This window comes from Phyllobates terribilis, unplaced genomic scaffold, assembly GCF_046119375.1.
Source record: "Phyllobates terribilis strain yellow unplaced genomic scaffold, ASM4611937v1 Scaffold_7__3_contigs__length_470593459, whole genome shotgun sequence".
NCBI classification, from domain to species: domain Eukaryota; kingdom Metazoa; phylum Chordata; class Amphibia; order Anura; family Dendrobatidae; genus Phyllobates; species Phyllobates terribilis.
The window spans coordinates 15,383,723-15,406,820 of record NW_027362767.1 but is presented as its reverse complement, the minus strand read 5'-3'; the positions used below and the strand labels follow the sequence as shown (position 1 = coordinate 15,406,820).

The following is a 23,098-nucleotide window of genomic DNA, read 5'->3' as shown; positions in this document are numbered from 1 at the left end:
GCTGTTAACCACTGCCACTTCGGTCAAGCTTCAAGGCAAGGACACTTGGATCCACCCCAGCCATTGTAAAAAGGTCTTGAACCCCAGCAGCAGCAAAGATGATCCTGTTTGTTTGGACTATGGTGATAGTAACCGTATCTCTTGCCCTAACTCTCCATGAAGTACTTAAAGAGAACTGGACTAACAAACTGATAAAGCACCACCAAGTCTTACTCCAAGACATGAACTCTAATGACCGTCCTAAGAACTGTTGGATATGCACCCATAGTCCAATATGCTCCAATACTATGCTTTATTTAGCCATTCCAGTGACTTTGAAAGAAATGTTTTACTCAAGTAACCAAACTTCTCCTATAAACATATATGATGAGATTTACAAGCAAGATATTTGTCGGTGAACAGGATTTGTCCCCTCCAGGCTTTTATAGAATGGGGAAGTAGCTGATGACTAAATTGTTTTGTAAAATAATAAAAAGGGAGGCGTTGTTATGGTTAATATTTTATATCTGGCTTCATTATTATTTCAAAACAATTATATCTTTTCTATGTCTGAAGTCTTTGTTTAAAACTTGCATTATGGAATGTCTGACTAAGATACTGGTGTCCTGTGAGTTTCCTGACAAGAAGGTTTTACGTTGGGCCACGGGAAGTGTGTTATCACTGATAGTCTATTTCGGTTTCATGTTCAGTTGTATGTAACAGTTGTAGTTCCGCTTTGTCTAGCTAATAAATATGGTGAGTCTTAGCCGTCTCAGACAGACTCTACCTGCTGACAATGCATGTCACATGTATTTTGTCTCTCTCCCTTCATCGATGAAGTATTTTAATTTGAATCTCACTGGCAATGTGAAGACCCTTTGCTGTCTATTCCAAAGTTCTCCCTAAGAAAGAAGGGTTGCCACATCACCCCCAAAAGATTATGTCTAGCAAAGACAGGACGTACCCTAAGAAGCTGATGCCTAGCAGGGACAAGACATACCCCGAAAAGATGTCTAGCAAGGACAGGACGTACCCTGAGAAGCTGATGCCTAGCAGGGACAAGACATACCCCGAAAAGATTATGTCTAGCAGGGTCAGGACGTACCCTGAGAAGCTGATGCCTAGCAGGGACAAGACATACCCCGAAAAGATTATGTCTAGCAGGGACAGGACGTACCCAGAGAAGCTGATGCCTAGCAAAGACAGGACTTACCCAGAGAAGCTGAGGCCTAGCTAGACATCAGCTTCTCTGGGTGCGTCCGGTCCCTGCTAGACATCAGCCTCTCGGAGGATGTAGTACTACTCAGGTATGGATTTTATGCACCACTCCAGTGTGCTACTTACTGCGCGTCTTGTCTCTCTTGGTTTAAGATCTCATTAGCTGAAGCCTTCTATAAAGTGACCCCAACAAAAAAAAGAGGGGTTCTCAAATCTCTGCAGCCTGCCATCATCTTAACCTCGGAACAAGCGATAGCTGTCTGCTTAGAGTGAAAAATTTTTACTTCAAAGAATAAACCCTCCAAATGCATCAGTACGTCTCATCCACAAAACATATTTCTGTTCAGTTCACCAAGAAATCTATTAATCATTCATGTTCTATGAAGAGTTAATTAGAAAATGGGCCTGGAGAATGTTTATCCTCATCAAAGAGAACTAGGAGACATTGGTGAACATTCAGAGATCTTGCTTAAAAATGTGGATGACTCATACCTGTTTAGGTAGGTTATAATTCCTGCAATCCTCAAAGATGCTATTAATCAATATCCTGAGAACTCCCAGGAAATTCCTGAGAGTAGCAGTAAAAAAAAATCAACACCCTGAAATAACAATTCAAGTGTCCTCTCAATATCGCTATTGAGACCAGAGTGTTGGCCAATATCATCACAACTCGTGCCGCAACCCTCAGGATGAGAAAAATTTTACATGTCCAATGTCTTCCTAGGATACTGAGCGCTGTTTGTAACATCTGCTCTCAAGTCATCTTTTCTCATGATCATGGCTTTTTATCACATGAACAAACCATCACTGATGCTTGCTCAGAAGCGAACCTACCTACCTTACATGGAGGGAGCTCTCAAGGCCAGAGTTTACTTCAGTCCAATAGTTTGTCTCAGTACAACACACACAGCTGTCCATGGGCCGTCCCATGAAGATACTGCCAAAAGCAAAACCTTGCCTGAAATGGTACCTCAGGGAGACTCTGAATTCCCTCAACTCAAGTCTTCATAGTCATTCAAAATGAGTTCCCTTTAGTTGGAGTCAACCTGCAGAGAGGACTGCATTGTCAAGAAACATTATTAATTCCATTTTGGCCCAGCAGGTTCTTGACGATTTGGCCAGAATAGGGATCTCATTCTCAACCCAGACTTAAACATCCTTTGACTTGTGACATGTACAGAGTTTGCTAATAACCGCAGGGCGTATTCCAATACTCCAGCAGATCAATCAATAACATAGGTTTTTATTCAACCTACGTTACTAAGTCCATCCTGTTCCACCTTTCTCCACCAATTGTCCTTCCTATACTAACACCACACTAACTTACTGGGACTAGCCCTCACAAATGTAATAGTGCAGCAATAATAAAAATGGTAATAATACAACTAAAAATGAATCCGTTTATATTTTTTTAATTAGTTTTAAGAGGGAGGCTGCTCAGAAGCTCCTCTTTTACAATGAAGCCCAACTGGCATTTTAGGGAGCAAGGAGCAGGCAGAAAGAAATAAGTGGGGAATTACAGAAAGATAACCCATAGCACAGAAAAAAAGACATACGTTCTTATCATCCTAGGGCAGGATTTCCAGCTGTGCACTCGATTGATTGATTGATTGATTTAATTGGTCAGCCACCAGATTTTTTTTATTTCTGTCTTGGAAAGTAAGGGAAAAAAAGAAAATGAAGCAAATGGAAACGAGCAATCATCAATGTCAGGACCATATTAATATCAGGAAAATGTTCTTCCATATCTGCCTGACATGCATGTTCACCCTCCTCCTTTATTCCCCTTCTGCTCAGCCCAAAAGCCCCAATTAGCACACGCATGGGAAATAGTTTATGCAAACAAGGCCAGCCAAGGAGTGTTATAACTTCGTTAGGAAGCAAGCATCTTGTCTCTGAAAGATGCAGGAGGTAATTAAAACGCAGGCTTGCACTAATTTGCGTGTAACTGTTGAAGCTGCTTCCCAAGCCTCAAAGGTAAATTTCTAGACGCACTGACTCCGATATGAAATATGAAATCTTGTGAGTTCCAGAGGTCCGACAGTAACGGGACCCATATGTGTAGTGACCAAAATCAGCCCAGGAATGTATAGATAGTTTTCCAGGGCTGTAACAAAAATCAGGGAGCGGTAGCGCAAAAACACCAGAATGGCAGACTGCAGCTATGGGATGTGTGATATCTAAATAAAGATAAAATCATAAGGGAAAAAATGGCGTAGTTTGCAAGCTTCTGCGATCAACGAGCGATGAGTTATCGCAGAAGTTAGCGTTTTTAATAAAAATGTACAGGCTGGAGACCGGCCCACATGATGTCACCACAAGGGGCGTGGGGCCAGATCTCCCCTTAGGTATAAGAGAATCTATGGAGAAGACAGGAGCACTCATTGCCAGGGGGGAATAAGAATTATAAGCAATGTGTAATGCACACGCCCGGACTGACTGGCGTGTGCGTGTTTAGTAGTTCCACTGGACCATGAACCAGAGAGTGCCTGGAGGGGCGTAACTAAGTATCTGCCCGATCCGACCAAGGTCGCACGACGGCTAACGACGCTGTGCTCCAGGGAGGAACCGAGCAGAGGGACCAGGGTCTACTCCAGGTCAGACTCCGGACACGGCTGTTGGCCCACACCGGGGAATACAGGAACTGGAAGATTAGGCTGGCACACAGACTGGAGGTATAGGCGAACACGGCTGGTATGCAGACGGGTGGCCGCTGGCAAGCACGACTGGTATGCAGGCAGAGAGGTGCTGGCAGGTACGGCCGGAATGCAGGCAGGTGGATGCTGGTAAGCACGACTAGTATGCAGGCAGAGAGGTACTGGCAGATACAACAGGTTGGAGCACAGAGTGGATAGGACCCAGTACAGACTGGGACTTCCGGAACAGAACCGCACATGCGGTAGAAAAACACAGCAGAGTGAGACCGCCCGGAGCGGCGGGCAAGAGCAGAGCAAGACGAGACCGCCAGGAGCGGTGAGCCAAGGGTGAGAGCAGAGCGAGACTGCCGGAGCAGTGAGCAAAGGGTCAGAGCGAGACTGCCGGAGCAGTGAGCAAAGGGTCAGAGCAGAGCGAGACTGCAGGCGCAGCGAGCAAAGGGTCAAAGCAGAACAAGACTGCAGGAGCAGCGAGCAAAGGGTCAGAGCAGAACGAGACTGCCGGAGCAGCGAGCAAAGGGTCAGAGCAGAACGAGACTGCCGGAGCAGCGAGCAAAGGGTCAGAGCAGAACGAGACTGCCGGAGCAGCGAGCAAAGGGTAAGAGCAGAGCGAGACTGCAGGAGCAGCGAGCAAAAGGTCAGAGCACAACGACACTGCCGGAGCAGCGAACAAAGGGTGAGAGCAGAGCGAGACTGCCGGAGCAGCGAGCAAAGGATCAGAGCAGAACGAGACTGCCGGAGCAGCGAGCAAAGGGTGAGAGCAGAGCGAGACTGCCGGAGCAGTGAACAAAGGGAAGCAGAGCGGAAACCACAGAAGCGGTGAGAAAAGGGGGAGCAGAGCAGAAACCGCAGGAGCGGTGAGAAAGGAGGAGCAGAGTGGAAACCGCAGGATCGGTGAGAAAAGGGGGAGCAGAGCAGAAACCGCAGGAGAAGTGAGAAAGGGGGAGCAGAGTGGAAACCGCAGGAGCGGTGAGTAAAGGGGGAGACAGGACACTGTTCACACGGAACAGAAACGAAGGGAAAGGCAGAACCAGATATACACTAGATACTTACAAAGAAGTAGCGAGAGAGCACAAAACTCACAACGGAAGTACAGCGACAACGAGAGGGAGTTAGGTTCAGGTTCAGACAACGCAGGAAAAGGGAAGTGAGGACATAGAGGCAAAACAGGTAAAAGGTAGGGGAGAGTTCAGACTGGAACTGAGTGTACGGACAGGGACCGACACTGCAGCGAAAAACAGGAGCGGGTCTGGGGATGCGGCCCCCAGAGAGGCGGGACGAACAGGCAAGGAGCGTGTTCAGACTGGCCTGGAAATACAGCCTCCAGGAAGGCGGACAGACAGCTGGCTAGAGAGCAAAGACAAGACACAGTTCAGACACGGGAACGATACCGCAAGGCAGAAAAACAAGGAAAGGACCTGGCAGGTCAGCGACCAAAGGCCAACTGACAGAACAAGATGCTCAGGCAGGGATTCATTGGAGCAGCTGGTTTAAATACCAGGTGACAGACAGCAATAGGCTGAGGACGCACAAGGGGTGTGCCCGCAGCAGGTACAAGAAACAGGAAGTGATCGGGCGCCGCCCTTAAGCAGCAGAAACAGAGGCAAGCAGACAGCATGGAGGGAAGTCAGAGAGGTAGTCTGGACTGGAAATCAAGTGCGCGCTCTTGCACAGTGGGAGATGGACCACTATGCAAGGACGCCGCCAGGTATGTTACACAATGGGTCCTGTTCAATAACAGCATAATCTGGAGAGCCCCTCCTCCAACTATATTGAATCGTCTCCACGATCGTATAGTGTAAGTAAGCTATCTTCTTTTTTACCCTTTTTATTTTATGTAACTGCGTATGTATTTTAATGTCCCCTTTGTAACATCCTTGTATATATGTTTCCTAAACACTGCCTCCCTTTTCGATTAAATATAAAATTTAATAGTTCTGTTTCTTTTGTTCTGTAATCGTTCCCCCCCCGAAGCCATCCACGCTACCAAAACGCAGGCGTCCGGCCAGGCCTGTATTATATTTCAAACTCGGCCGGTGGTGGCAGAGAGTATTAATAATTGGGCTATCGTGAAGCTGACAGTGACCGTACGGAGGGCGTTAAACACGGTTTACAGGCTGTGGAACCCAGGGTGTTGAGCCATACGCTCACTGGTCGCTTACCGATACCTACGTAGAGAGTAGTCTGGATCGCGTGCTCGCGACTCCGGGTGAAATACGGACAGCGTGACGGAACGGTGAGATATTGTGTGATCTCCCCGGTGTCGTTCCTGACTGTGTGGGTGGAATCCCTGACAAATTGGTGGCAGCGGTGGGATACTGTGTGATCCTGCCGGTGCCGTCCCTGACAATCAAGTTTTTATTAATCTCTCGCTCACCTTCATCTGTTCCATCCATGATGCTGACGCTGTTCTCTGAGACCAGAAAAGGAGATGAGCTGAAGACTTTCCGGACCTAAAATCAATAGGAGGTCCCAGAATGGAAGACAGTTCTGCTTCAAATTCTGATCTTTTTTAAATCACTGAATAACTCGTAAGTTGTCCCAAGGAGCAAACACAGCTCCCCTCAGCCTTCCTAATAGCCTCTAGGGGTAGTGAGGGAATGGTGCAGACAAAGATGCCAGTAATACACTCCATATACAGTGGATATAAAAAGTCAGGTTTTTGTAATGTAAAAAGTATCATACCAAAAAGAATCATTTCAGAACTTTTTTCCATCTTTCATGTCACCCATAATCTGTACAAATCCATTGAAAAATCAACTGAACTATTTTCGGGTGGAAAAAAAAGAAGAAATAAAATAATGTGTTAGCATAAATATACACACTCCTAAACTAATACTTTTTGAAGTCCCCTTTAAATTTCTGACCACATTCAGTCTTTATGGGTAGATGTCTATCAGCATGGTACATCTAGAATTGGCAATTTTTTGACGACTCTTCCTTTCAGAAGTGCGCAAAATCTGTCAAATTGCAAGGGTAGCTCCTTGTGTACAGCGCCCTCTTCAGGTCAACCCACAGATTCTCAATTGGATTCAGGTCTAGACTCGAGCTGGGTCATTCCAGAACTTTCATGTTCTTCTGGCAAAGCCATTCTTTTATTGATTTGCAGGTCGCTTAGTGTCGCTGTCATGCTAAAAGGTGAAATTCATCTTCAGTTTTTTAGCAAAGGCCTTAAGGTTTTGTTGTAAAGTTGTCTGATATTTGAGTTCATAATTCCCTCTACCTTGCTAGAAGCCTCAGTTCCAGCTGCCAAAAACAGCCCCAAAGCACAATGCTGTCTCCACCATGCCTCACTGTGGGGATGGTGATCTTTTGCAGATGTGCAGTGTCAGCTTTGGAATTATGGCCAAAAATTTCCACCTTGATCTCATTAAACATAACACATTCCCGACATGCTTTTGGAAGACTGGATTTTTTTTTCACCCTTCTCCTAACTGATACCTTTCAACTAAGAGATTCTTTGCTCTGTTGTAAGCTGTTTAGCTTTTGCTATAAAATGCAACTAAGAGTGTTTACATGCCGAAAATCTGGCATGTCAGTAGTCTTTTTATAAGTACTGTATCAGCTGTAGACTAAACCATAGGCACCAACTCCATATAACCAGATATCTGGTGATTATTTTTCCTGCTTCAAGATGATTCTCAATTCTGTGATGTAGTGATTGTAGACTACAGATTCTATTATATGTATGAAAATACTGTGCCTCACAGCGACAGCAAGCAGCAACACACAGTGCCACCATACTGTACATGTGCATGGACAACAACACAGAGTGTCACCATATAACTGCACGCACCCCAGCACACAGTGCCACCCTATGTGCACTTGCCAAAAAAACATCTATAGCTTAGATATAAGTCAGTTGTAAATATTGTCATCACAGTAAAAATCTCCACAGAAACTAGAAAAAGTCCAAGGTGTTTACAGACACTTACGATAATCCTTTCTGTAGTGCAGGTATGAGAGTTATGTACACACTGCAACCTGAAGGCACCACTGCTGCCAAATAAGGCCGTGTTCACATGTCATCTCTTAAAACGGATCCAGCATTAATCAGGGGGTAGTGCAGACACAACTTTTTTGTCAGTTTTTAAAAAACTCATTTCAGCTGGATCCATTTTTTTAACATTGAATTCTATAGAAAACGGATCCATTAAATTGCCATCCATTTTTTTTTCATTTGAAACGGTTCCAGTAAGCAAATGAAAGAAAAACAGATGACCATTTAACCAATCAGATTTTTATAGAGTACAAAGTTAACATTCCTGTCTATTTTTTAAAAAACCTGATTTTAGCTGGATCCTTTTGTTGTGTCTGCAGAACTTTTTTGCCAATGGATTGCTGCTGGTTCCGTTCTGATGGTTACCAGACATGAAAATATAGCCTTAGCCTGTAAATTACAACTACTTCAACCAGTCACACCCACAAACACCTGCCAATCCGTAAGCATCCCAATAGTGGATGCTCTCACCCACCTCCATCAGCAGGGCCTCGGCCTGGTGTGCAGGAAGCAATCGGAGCCCAGCAGTTGCTTTTAGTAGCAGCGGCGTTTTCTTCCAGTGGGTGGGAGGAATATTGTCCTGCGCCAGGTGGAGCAGTGAGCGGACAGACTCTGCACCCTTAAAAAACATGGAGACTATCACTTGAATATATTAATTTAAATAAATAATAGAAATGTCATCCACATATGAAAATCTCAATCTAGGACTACCCACTATATAAACACACAGCTCTCTTGAAAGGAACCCTGCTCCATTCACTATCCATCTGCGCTCACCTCCTCAGGCTGCTCAGCAAAAGCAGAAAGTCCTGGCTTCAAAGACTCAAAAATCTCTCCATCAATATCCAGGGAAGAACCTAAAGCATAGAGGAAAAAGGATAGGAGGACAGCAAGACACTAGAAGGGGCAGGGGATAATGGGAACGTACCTGTACGGCTCAGACGGAAGGCATAGATGTGGATTCGTGTCCCGGTGCTGCCAGCATCAAAAACTATACCGTACATGACAGGGTTGGAAATACCGGGCACTGCCAGAGCCGAGGGGAACTTCACATTGTATGCATAAGAGGGGTCCAATATAGAGAAGGCAGGCAAAAGGGAAAAACAGAAAGTAGCAAAAAGCAAGGGTCTCATAGTCTCACAGAGACACACACCCTACAAAAAGAGAAAGAAGACTCACTACAACACCTCTATGCACCTGTATTATACGGTACATCGTAGTGCATCACACCCCTCTATCACTGGACCCCCAGAATACCAGCCACCTGTACTATACACTACAGTCCATCACACCACTCTATCACTGCACCCCCAGAATACCAGTCACTTGTACTATACACTACAGTCCATCACACCCATCTATCACTGGACCCCCAGAATACCAGCCACCTGTACTATACACTACAGTCCATCACACCCCTCTATCACTGGACCCCCAGAATACCAGTCACCTGTACTATACACTACAGTCCATCACACCACTCTATCACTGCACCCCCAGAATACCAGTCACTTGTACTATACACTACGGTCCATTACACCCATCTATCACTGGACCCCCAGAATACCAGTCCCCTTTACTATACACTACAGTCCATCACACTCATCTATCACTGGACCCCCAGAATACATGTATTATACACTACAGTCCATCACACCCATCTATCACTGGACCCCCAGAATACATGTATTATACACTACAGTCCATCACACCCATCTATCACTGGACCCCCAGAATACATGTATTATACACTACAGTCCATCACACCCATCTATCACTGGACCCCCAGAATACCAGTCACCTGTACTATACACTACGGTCCACTACACCCATCTATCACTGGACCCGCAGACTACCAGTCACCTGTACTGTCAGGAATATTAGAAAATATTAATATCAAGAAAATGTCCTTCCATCTGCGTGACACACATGTTCACCCCCTCCCTCACCCACTCCTTCTGCCAGCACAAAGCCCCAATTAACGCACGACTGATAAATAGTTATTCACACATGGCCAGGGAAGAAGTGTTAAAACTTCGTTAGGGAACCAAGCCTCTTATCTCTGAGAGAGCAGGGGGTAATTACAACCGCAGGCTTGCACTAATTTACATGTACTTGTGAAGACTAGTTTCCAAGCCTCAAAGGAAAGTTTGTAGACGAACTGACTCCGATATTAGTTATGAAATAATATGAGTTCTATAGGTCCGACAGTAACGGGACCCATATGTGTAGTGACCAAATCAGCCCCGGATTATGCAGGTCGCTTTCCAGAGCCGTAACCAACACCGGGGGGCCGTAGTGCAAGAACCGCGGAATAGCAGACTGCAGCGATGTGATGCGTGATGTCAAAATAAAGATAAAATCATGAGGGAAAATATGGCGTAGTTTGCGAGCTTCTGCGATTAACAGGCAATGAGTTATCGCAAAAGTCAGCATTTCTAATAAAAATCTACAGGCTGAAGACCGGCCCACATGATGTCACCACAAGGGGCGTGTGGCCAGGTCTCTCCTTAGGTATAAAGTAATCTAGGAGGAAGACAGAAGCACTCATTGCTGGGGGGAATACGAATTATACGCAAAGGGTCCTGTTCAATAACAGCAATCTGGAGAACCACCCCTCCCACTATATTGAATCGTCTCCGTGATCGTGTAGTGTAAGTAATTTATCTTCTCTTTCCTCCTGTTTATTTTATGTAACTGTTTATGTATTTTAATGTCCCCTTTGTAACATCCTTGTATATATTTTTCCTAAACACTGCCTCCCTTTTGGATTAAATATAAAAGTTAATAGTTCTGTTTCTTTTGTTCTGTAATCGCTCTCCTCCCCGAAGCCATAACGCTACCGGGTTGGTTCCTGACCCGATACAAGTCCATTAACACCGGGCTTGTATCAAATGAGAAACTGGTGGCAGCATACCATCTGGGAGATTTGAGGAAGGCTGGAAGTGACGGTCGGAGGTCTGGATATATATTACTGGCGCAGCCCTGGAAATATATAAATACCACCCTCACTGCAGAGGGCCTCAAATACCCAGTGGGCTACAGGACAGCCTCTCCGGCGACCACTCGCTCTAGGTGCAGTACCTTGACTAACCTGAGAGGCAAGGGGGCGCCAGAGAGTTGTGCCTGTATTGTGGCATCACGGATTGGTGACGTGTAAGTGACAACACACACCCCACAGTCTCTTCCCCCACTGGTGGCAGCTTCCTGGCACTACTTACTCTAGGTGCAGTACCTTGACTGACCTGAGAGGTAAGGGGGCGCCAGAGAGCGGCACCCACCGGCCGACAAGTTTTCATGACGTGTACTATACACTACAGTCCATCACACCCATCTATCACTGGACCCCCAGAATACCAGTCACCTGTACTATACACTACAGTTCATCACACCCCTCTATCACTGGACCCCCAGAATACCAGTCACCTGTACTATACACTACAGTCCATCACACCCCTCTATCACTGGACCCCCAGAATACCAGTCCCCTGTACTATACACTACAGTTCATCACACTCCTCTATCACTGGACCCCCAGAATACCAGTCACCTGTACTATACACTACAGTTCATAACACCGCTGTATCACTGGACCCCCAGAATACCAGTCACCTGTACTATACACTAGAGTCCATTACACCCCTCTATCACTGGACCCCCAGAATACCAGTCACCTGTACTATACACTACAGTCCATTACACCCATCTATCATTGGACCCCCAGAATACCAGTCCCCTGTACTATATACTACAGTCCATCACACCCATCTATCACTGGACCCCCAGAATACCAGTCCCCTGTACTATACATTACAGTCCATCACACCCCTCTATCACTGGACCCCCAGAATACCAGTCACCTGTAATATACATTACAGTCCATCACACCCCTCTATCACTGGACCCCCAGAATACCAGTCACCTGTACTATACATTACAGTCCATCACACCCCTCTATCACTGGACCCCCAGAATACCAGTCACCTGTACTATATACTGCAGTCATAACACCCATCTATCACTGGACCCCCAGAATACCAGTCACCTGTACTATACACTACAGTCCATTACACCCATCTATCATTGGACCCCCAGAATACCAGTCCCCTGTACTATATACCACAGTCCATCACACCCATCTATCACTGGACCCCCAGAATACCAGTCCCCTGTACTATACATTACAGTCCATCACACCCCTCTATCACTGGACCCCCAGAATACCGGTCACCTGTAATATACATTACAGTCCATCACACCCATCTATCACTGGACCCCCAGAATACCAGTCACCTGTACTATACATTACAGTCCATCACACCCCTCTATCACTGGACCCCCAGAATACCAGTCACCTGTACTATATACTGCAGTCCATAACACCCATCTATCACTGGACCCCCAGAATACCAGTCACCTGTACTGTACACTACAGTTCATCACACCCCTCTATCACTGGACCCCCAGAATACCAGTCACCTGTACTGTACACTACAGTCCATCACACCCCTCTATCACTGGACCACCAGAATACCAGTCCCCTGTACTATACACTACAGTTCATCACACCCCTCTATCACTGGACCCCCAGAATACCAGTCACCTGTACTATACACTACAGTTCATCACACCCATCTATCACTGGACCCCCAGAATACCAGTCCCCTGTACTATACACTACAGTCCATCACACCCCTCTATCACTGGACCCCCAGAATACCAGTCACCTGTACTATATACTACAGTCCATCACACCCATCTATCACTGGACCCCCAGAATACCAGTCCCCTGTACTATACATTACAGTCCATCACACCCCTCTATCACTGGACCCCCAGAATACCAGTCACCTGTACTATACATTACAGTCCATCACACCCCTCTATCACTGGACCCCCAGAATACCAGTCACCTGTACTATACATTACAGTCCATCACACCCCTCTATCACTGGACCCCCAGAATACCAGTCACCTGTACTATATACTACAGTCCATAACACCCCTCTATCACTGGACCCCCAGAATACCAGTCACCTGTACTGTACACTACAGTTCATCACACCCCTCTATCACTGGACCCCCAGAATACCAGTCACCTGTACTGTACACTACAGTCCATCACACCCCTCTATCACTGGACCCCCAGAATACCAGTCCCCTGTACTATACACTACAGTTCATCACACCCCTCTATCACTGGACCCCCAGAATACCAGTCACCTGTACTTTACACTACAGTGCATAACACCGCTGTATCACTGGACCCCCAGAATACCAGTCACCTGTACTATACACTAGAGTCCATTACACCCCTCTATCACTGGACCCCCAGAATACCAGTCACCTGTACTATACACTACAGTCCATCACACCCATCTATTATTGGACCCCCAGAATACCAGTCCCCTGTACTATATACTACAGTCCATCACACCCATCTATCACTGGACCCCCAGAATACCGGTCCCCTGTACTATACATTACAGTCCATCACACCCCTCTATCACTGGACCCCCAGAATACCAGTCACCTGTAATATACATTACAGTCCATCACACCCATCTATCACTGGACCCCCAGAATACCAGTCCCCTGTACTATACATTACAGTCAATCACACCCATCTATCACTGGACCCCCAGAATACCAGTCACCTGTACTATACATTACAGTCCATCACACCCCTCTATCACTGGACCCCCAGAATACCAGTCACCTGTACTATACATTACAGTCCATCACACCACTCTATCACTGGACCCCCAGAATACCAGTCACCTGTACTATACATTACAGTCCATCACACCCCTCTATCACTGGACCCCCAGAATACCAGTCACCTGTACTATACACTACAGTCCATAACACCCCTTTATGACTGGACCCCCAGAATACCAGTCACCTGTACTATATACTACAGTCCATCACACCCATCTATCACTGGACCCCCAGAATACCAGTCACCTGTACTATACATTACAGTCCATCACACCCCTCTATCACTGGACCCCCAGAATACCAGACCACTGTACTATACATTACAGTCCATAACACCGCTGTATCATTGGACCCCCAGAATACCAGTCACCTGTACTATATACTACAGTCCATAACACCCCTCTATCACTGGACCCCCAGAATACCAGTCACCTGTACTATATACTGCAGTCCATCACACCCCTCTATCACTGGACCCCCAGAATACCAGTCACCTGTAATATACATTACAGTCCATCACACCCATCTATCACTGGACCCCCAGAATACCAGTCCCCTGTACTATACATTACAGTCAATCACACCCATCTATCACTGGACCCCCAGAATACCAGTCACCTGTACTATACATTACAGTCCATCACACCCCTCTATCACTGGACCCCCAGAATACCAGTCACCTGTACTATACATTACAGTCCATCACACCACTCTATCACTGGACCCCCAGAATACCAGTCACCTGTACTATACATTACAGTCCATCACACCCCTCTATCACTGGACCCCCAGAATACCAGTCACCTGTACTATACACTACAGTCCATAACACCCCTTTATCACTGGACCCCCAGAATACCAGTCACCTGTACTATATACTACAGTCCATCACACCCATCTATCACTGGACCCCCAGAATACCAGTCACCTGTACTATACATTACAGTCCATCACACCCCTCTATCACTGGACCCCCAGAATACCAGACCACTGTACTATACATTACAGTCCATAACACCGCTGTATCATTGGACCCCCAGAATACCAGTCACCTGTACTATATACTACAGTCCATAACACCCCTCTATCACTGGACCCCCAGAATACCAGTCACCTGTACTATATACTGCAGTCCATAACACCCCTCTATCACTGGATCCCCAGAATACCAGTCACCTGTACTATATACTACAGTCCATAACACCCCTCTATCACTGGACCCCCAGAATACCAGTCACCTGTACTATATACTGCAGTCCATAACACCCATCTATCACTGGACCCCCAGAATACCAGTCCCCTGTACTATACATTACAGTCCATCACACCCCTCTATCACTGGACCCCCAGAATACCAGTCACCTGTACTATACACTACAGTCCATCACACCCCTCTATCACTGGACCCCCAGAATACCAGTCACCTGTACTATACACTACAGTTCATCACACCCATCTATCACTGGACCCCCAGAATACCAGTCCCCTGTACTATACACTACAGTCCATCACACCCCTCTATCACTGGACCCCCAGAATACCAGTCACCTGTACTATATACTACAGTCCATCACACCCATCTATCACTGGACCCCCAGAATACCAGTCCCCTGTACTATACATTACAGTCCATCACACCCCTCTATCACTGGACCCCCAGAATACCAGTCACCTGTACTATACATTACAGTCCATCACACCCCTCTATCACTGGACCCCCAGAATACCAGTCACCTGTACTATACACTACAGTTCATCACACCCCTCTATCACTGGACCCCCAGAATACCAGTCACCTGTACTGTACACTACAGTTCATCACACCCCTCTATCACTGGACCCCCAGAATACCAGTCACCTGTACTTTACACTACAGTGCATAACACCGCTGTATCACTGGACCCCCAGAATACCAGTCACCTGTACTTTACACTACAGTGCATAACACCGCTGTATCACTGGACCCCCAGAATACCAGCCACCTGTACTATATACTACAGTACACCCATCTATCACTGGACCCCCAGAATACCAGTCACCTGTACTGTACACTACAGTTCATCACACCCCTCTATCACTGGACCCCCAGAATACCAGTCACCTGTACTATATACTACAGTCCATCACACCCCTCTATCACTGGACCCCCAGAATACCAGTCACCTGTACTATATACTACAGTCCATCACACCCATCTATCACTGGACCCCCAGAATACCAGTCCCCTGTACTATACATTACAGTCCATCACACCCCTCTATCACTGGACCCCCAGAATACCAGTCACCTGTACTATATACTACAGTCCATCACACCCATCTATCACTGGACCCCCAGAATACCAGTCCCCTGTACTATACATTACAGTCCATCACACCCCTCTATCACTGGACCCCCAGAATACCAGTCACCTGTACTATATACTACAGTCCATAACACCCATCTATCACTGGACCCCCAGAATACCAGTCCCCTGTACTATACATTACAGTCCATCACACCCCTCTATCACTGGACCCCCAGAATACCAGTCACCTGTACTATACATTACAGTCCATCACACCCCTCTATCACTGGACCCCCAGAATACCAGCCACCTGTACTATACACTACAGTCCATCACACCCCTCTATCACTGGACCCCCAGAATACCAGTCACCTGTACTATACACTACAGTTCATCACACCCATCTATCACTGGACCCCCAGAATACCAGTCCCCTGTACTATACACTACAGTCCATCACACCCCTCTATCACTGGACCCCCAGAATACCAGTCACCTGTACTATATACTACAGTCCATCACACCCATCTATCACTGGACCCCCAGAATACCAGTCCCCTGTACTATACATTACAGTCCATCACACCCCTCTATCACTGGACCCCCAGAATACCAGTCACCTGTACTATACATTACAGTCCATCACACCCCTCTATCACTGGACCCCCAGAATACCAGTCACCTGTACTATATACTACAGTCCATAACACCCCTCTATCACTGGACCCCCAGAATACCAGTCACCTGTACTTTACACTACAGTGCATAACACCGCTGTATCACTGGACCCCCAGAATACCAGTCACCTGTACTATACACTAGAGTCCATTACACCCCTCTATCACTGGACCCCCAGAATACCAGTCCCCTTTACTATACACTACAGTCCATCACACTCATCTATCACTGGACCCCCAGAATACATGTATTATACACTACAGTCCATCACACCCATCTATCACTGGACCCCCAGAATACATGTATTATACACTACAGTCCATCACACCCATCTATCACTGGACCCCCAGAATACCAGTCACCTGTACTATATACTACAGTCCATAACACCCATCTATCACTGGACCCCCAGAATACCAGTCACCTGTACTGTACACTACAGTCCATCACACCCCTCTATCACTGGACCCCCAGAATACCAGTCCCCTGTACTATACACTACAGTCCATCACACCCCTCTATCACTGGACCCCCAGAATACCAGTCACCTGTACTATATACTACAGTCCATCACACCCATCTATCACTGGACCCCCAGAATACCAGTCCCATGTACTATACATTACAGTCCATCACACCCCTCTATCACTGGACCCCCAGAATACCAGTCCCCTGTACTATACATTACAGTCCATCACACCCCTCTATCACTGGACCCCCAGAATACCAGTCACCTGTACTATACATTACAGTCCATCACACCCCTCTATCACTGGACCCCCAGAATACCAGCCACCTGTACTATACACTACAGTCCATCACACCCCTCTATCACTGGACCCCCAGAATACCAGTCACCTGTACTATACACTACAGTTCATCACACCCATCTATCACTGGACCCCCAGAATACCAGTCCCCTGTACTATACACTACAGTCCATCACACCCCTCTATCACTGGACCCCCAGAATACCAGTCACCTGTACTATATACTACAGTCCATCACACCCATCTATCACTGGACCCCCAGAATACCAGTCCCCTGTACTATACATTACAGTCCATCACACCCCTCTATCACTGGACCCCCAGAATACCAGTCACCTGTACTATACATTACAGTCCATCACACCCCTCTATCACTGGACCCCCAGAATACCAGTCACCTGTACTATATACTACAGTCCATAACACCCCTCTATCACTGGACCCCCAGAATACCAGTCACCTGTACTTTACACTACAGTGCATAACACCGCTGTATCACTGGACCCCCAGAATACCAGTCACCTGTACTATACACTAGAGTCCATTACACCCCTCTATCACTGGACCCCCAGAATACCAGTCCCCTTTACTATACACTACAGTCCATCACACTCATCTATCACTGGACCCCCAGAATACATGTATTATGCACTACAGTCCATCACACCCATCTATCACTGGACCCCCAGAATACATGTATTATACACTACAGTCCATCACACCCATCTATCACTGGACCCCCAGAATACCAGTCACCTGTACTATATACTACAGTCCATAACACCCATCTATCACTGGACCCCCAGAATACCAGTCACCTGTACTGTACACTACAGTCCATCACACCCCTCTATCACTGGACCCCCAGAATACCAGTCCCCTGTACTATACACTACAGTCCATCACACCCCTCTATCACTGGACCCCCAGAATACCAGTCACCTGTACTATATACTACAGTCCATCACACCCATCTATCACTGGACCCCCAGAATACCAGTCCCATGTACTATACATTACAGTCCATCACACCCCTCTATCACTGGACCCCCAGAATACCAGTCCCCTGTACTATACATTACAGTCCATCACACCCCTCTATCACTGGACCCCCAGAATACCAGTCACCTGTACTATACATTACAGTCCATCACACCCCTCTATCACTGGACCCCCAGAATACCAGCCACCTGTACTATACACTACAGTCCATCACACCCCTCTATCACTGAACCCCCAGAATACCAGTCACCTGTACTATACACTACAGTTCATCACACCCATCTATCACTGGACCCCCAGAATACCAGTCACCTGTACTATACACTACAGTTCATCACACCCATCTATCACTGGACCCCCAGAATACCAGTCCCCTGTACTATACACTACAGTCCATCACACCCCTCTATCACTGGACCCCCAGAATACCAGTCACCTGTACTATATACTACAGTCCATCACACCCATCTATCACTGGACCCCCAGAATACCAGTCCCCTGTACTATACATTACAGTCCATCACACCCCTCTATCACTGGACCCCCAGAATACCAGTCACCTGTACTATACATTACAGTCCATCACACCCCTCTATCACTGGACCCCCAGAATACCAGTCACCTGTACTATATACTACAGTCCATAACACCCCTCTATCACTGGACCCCCAGAATACCAGTCACCTGTACTTTACACTACAGTGCATAACACCGCTGTATCACTGGACCCCCAGAATACCAGTCACCTGTACTATACACTAGAGTCCATTACACCCCTCTATCACTGGACCCCCAGAATACCAGTCACCTGTACTATACACTACAGTCCATCACACCCATCTATCACTGGACCCCCAGAATACCAGTCCCCTTTACTATACACTACAGTCCATCACACTCATCTATCACTGGACCCCCAGAATACATGTATTATACACTACAGTCCATCACACCCATCTATCACTGGACCCCCAGAATACATGTATTATACACTACAGTCCATCACACCCATCTATCACTGGACCCCCAGAATACCAGTCACCTGTACTATATACTACAGTCCATAACACCCATCTATCACTGGACCCCCAGAATACCAGTCACCTGTACTGTACACTACAGTCCATCACACCCCTCTATCACTGGACCCCCAGAATACCAGTCCCCTGTACTATACACTACAGTTCATCACACCCCTCTATCACTGGACCCCCAGAATACCAGTCACCTGTACTTTACACTACAGTGCATAACACCGCTGTATCACTGGACCCCCAGAATACCAGTCACCTGTACTATACATTACAGTCCATCACACCCCTCTATCACTGGACCCCCAGAATACCAGTCACCTGTACTATACACTACAGTCCATTACACCCCTCTATCACTGGACCCCCAGAATACCAGTCACCTGTACTATACATTACAGTCCATCACACCCGTCTATCACTGGACCCCCAGAATACCGGTCCCCTGTACTATATACTACAGTCCATCACACCCATCTATCACTGGACCCCCAGAATACCAGTCCCCTGTACTATATACTACAGTCCATTACACCCGTCTATCACTGGACCCCCAGAATACCGGTCCCCTGTACTATACATTACAGTCCATCACACCCCTCTATCACTGGACCCCCAGAATACCAGTCACCTGTACTATATACTACAGTCCATCACACCCCTCTATCACTGGACCCCCAGAATACCAGTCACCTGTAATATACATTACAGTCCATCACACCCCTCTATCACTGGACCCCCAGAATACCAGTCCCCTGTACTATACATTACAGTCCATCACACCCATCTATCACTGGACCCCCAGAATACCAGTCACCTGTACTATATACTACAGTCCATCACACCCCTCTATCACTGGACCCCCAGAATACCAGTCACCTGTACTATACATTACAGTCCATCACACCCCTCTATCACTGGACCCCCAGAATACCAGTCACCTGTACTATATACTACAGTCCATCACACCCATCTATCACTGGACCCCCAGAATACCAGTCCCCTGTACTATACACTACAGTCCATCACACCCCTCTATCACTGGACCCCCAGAATACCAGTCACCTGTACTATACATTACAGTCCATCACACCCCTCTATCACTGGACCCCCAGAATACCAGTCCCCTGTACTATATACTACAGTCCATCACACCCATCTATCACTGGACCCCCAGAATACCAGTCCCCTGTACTATACACTACAGTCCATCACACCCCTCTATCACTGGACCCCCAGAATACCAGTCCCCTGTACTATACATTACAGTCCATCACACCCATCTATCACTGGACCCCCAGAATACCAGTCCCCTGTACTATACATTACAGTCCATCACACCCCTCTATCACTGGACCCCCAGAATACCAGTCCCCTGTACTATATACTACAGTCCATCACACCCATCTATCACTGGACCCCCAGAATACCAGTCCCCTGTACTATACATTACAGTCCATAACACCCATCTATCACTGGACCCCCAGAATACCAGTCCCCTGTACTATACATTACAGTCCATCACACCCCTCTATCACTGGACCCCCAGAATACCAGACCACTGTACTATACACTACAGTGCATAACACCCATCTATCACTGGACCCCCAGAATACCAGTCACCTGTACTATACACTACAGTCCATAACACCGCTGTATCATTGGACCCCCAGAATACATGTATTATACACTACAGTCCATCACACCCCTCTATCACTGGACCCCCAGAATACCAGTCACCTGTACTATATACTACAGTCCATCACACCCCTCTATCACTGGACCCCCAGAATACCAGTCACCTGTACTATATACTACAGTCCATAACACCGCTGTATCACTGTACCTCCTAAATACAGAGTATTTCAGCCTTTTGGACCCTCTTCCTTTGCTTCAATGGTCACGAGATGTTCTTACCAGATTTCCCATGGTGTGGACATTTCTGGTCGTATGTGTTGCAACATTACTTACGTAGGAGTATAAGGATTAAAGTGCAGGGAGAGTCACATGACCTCTAAAAGACACATCACTATATATTTCCAATAACTAATGTGCAACTTTTGGAGGGAGAAGCAACATGAGCCGATTCTACACCCGGACAATGATTCTTGTGTCACAGTGTCCTCCTGTAACGCCTGAATTATGTGTAATGTCTGATACAAATCGGCACACATATCTGCTTAATTCTAAAGTGTTGCTGAATTTGTTGACGCTATAGAAATAATTAATAATACTTTTATTAGTGTTGCGCTTTTATAACGCTTGTGGTTCCCTCAATCATGAGGAAGAACAGCAGAAGTTACTGGAATTATAGGAAAATAACTTCTTAGCGATTAACTCAAAATAGCCACCAATTTGGTAAGTTTCCCTAAGAGCGACAATACCAGGCACTGTATGGTGGTGTTATTGTAAAGGCACAGTGTAATGGTATTATTATACAGGCACTGTATGGTGGTGTTATTGTAAAGGCACAGTGTAATGGTATTATTATATAGGCGCTGTATGGTGGTGTTATTGTAAAGGCACAGTGTAATGGTATTATTATATAGGCACTGTATGGTGGTGTTATTGTAAAGGTACAGTGTAATGACATTATTATACAGGCACTGTATGGTGGTGTTATTGTAAAGGCACAGTGTAATGGTATTATTATACAGGCACTGTATGGTGGTGTTATTGTAAAGGCACAGTGTAATGACATTATTATACAGGCACTGTATGGTGGTGTTATTGTAAAGGCACAGTGTAATGGTATTATTATACAGGCACTGTATGGTGGTGTTATTGTAAAGGCACAGTGTAATGGTATTATTATACCGGCACAGTATTGTGGTGTTATTGTAAAGGCACAGTGCAATGGTATTATTATACAGGCACTGTATGGTGGTGTTATTGTAAAGGCACAGTGCAATGGTATTATTATATAGGCGCTGTATGGTGGTGTTATTGTAAAGGCATAGTGCAATGGTATTATTATACAGGCACTGTATGGTGGTGTTATTGTAAAGGCATAGTGCAATGGTATTATTATACAGGCACTGTATGGTGGTGTTATTGTAAAGGTACAGTGTAATGGTATTATTATATAGGCACTGTATGGTGGTGTTATTGTAAAGGCACAGTGCAATGGTATTATTATACAGGCACTGTATGGTGGTGTTATTGTAAAGGTACAGTGTAATGGTATTATTATACAGGCACTGTATGGTGGTGTTATTGTAAAGGCACAGAGTAATGGTATTATTATACAGGCACTGTATGGTGGTGTTATTGTAAAGGCACAGTGTAATGGTATTATTATATAGGCGCTGTGTGGTGGTGTTATTGTAAAGGCACAGTGTAATGGTATTATACAGGCACTGTATGGTGGTGTTATTGTAAAGGCACAGTGTAATGGTATTATTATACAGGCACTGTATGGTGGTGTTATTGTAAAGGCACAGTGCAATGGTATTATACAGGCACTGTAAGGTGGTGTTATTGTAAAGGCACAGTGCAATGGTATTATTATATAGGCACTGTATGGCGGTGTTATTGTAAAGGCACAGTGTAATGGTATTATTATATAGGCACTGTATGGTGGTGTTATTGTAAAGGCACAGTGTAATGGTATTATTATATAGGCACAGTATTGTGGTGTTATTGTAAAGGCACAGTGTAATGGTATTATTATACAGGCACTGTATGGTGGTGTTATTGTAAAGGCACAGTGCAATGGTATTATTATATAGGCACAGTATTGTGGTGTTATTGTAAAG

The 23,098-nt window shown here is 46.1% G+C and overlaps 1 protein-coding gene across 8 annotated transcripts in view; it reads right to left on the bottom strand.

Annotated features, from left to right (window-relative positions):
* ENTPD5 (ectonucleoside triphosphate diphosphohydrolase 5 (inactive)) overlaps positions 1-21,323 on the bottom strand; it is a 48,711-nt gene extending 27,388 nt beyond the window's left edge. For 2 of the 8 annotated variants that reach the window (XM_073638185.1, XM_073638190.1), the window contains exons 1-5: positions 21,258-21,317; positions 8,780-9,005; positions 8,629-8,708; positions 8,327-8,470; positions 6,229-6,304 (exon numbers count right to left, since the gene is read on the bottom strand). In XM_073638185.1, coding sequence (XP_073494286.1) covers positions 6,229-6,304; positions 8,327-8,470; positions 8,629-8,708; positions 8,780-9,005; positions 21,258-21,269 — 538 coding nt within the window. In that variant the 5' untranslated portion in view covers positions 21,270-21,317. Of the gene's footprint in view, positions 1-6,228; positions 6,305-8,326; positions 8,471-8,628; positions 8,709-8,779; positions 9,006-21,186 lie in introns of all 8 variants that reach the window. The other 6 variants (XM_073638186.1, XM_073638189.1, XM_073638188.1 and 3 more) reach the window with 6 other exon arrangements.
* Between the last annotated feature and the right edge of the window lie 1,775 nt (positions 21,324-23,098).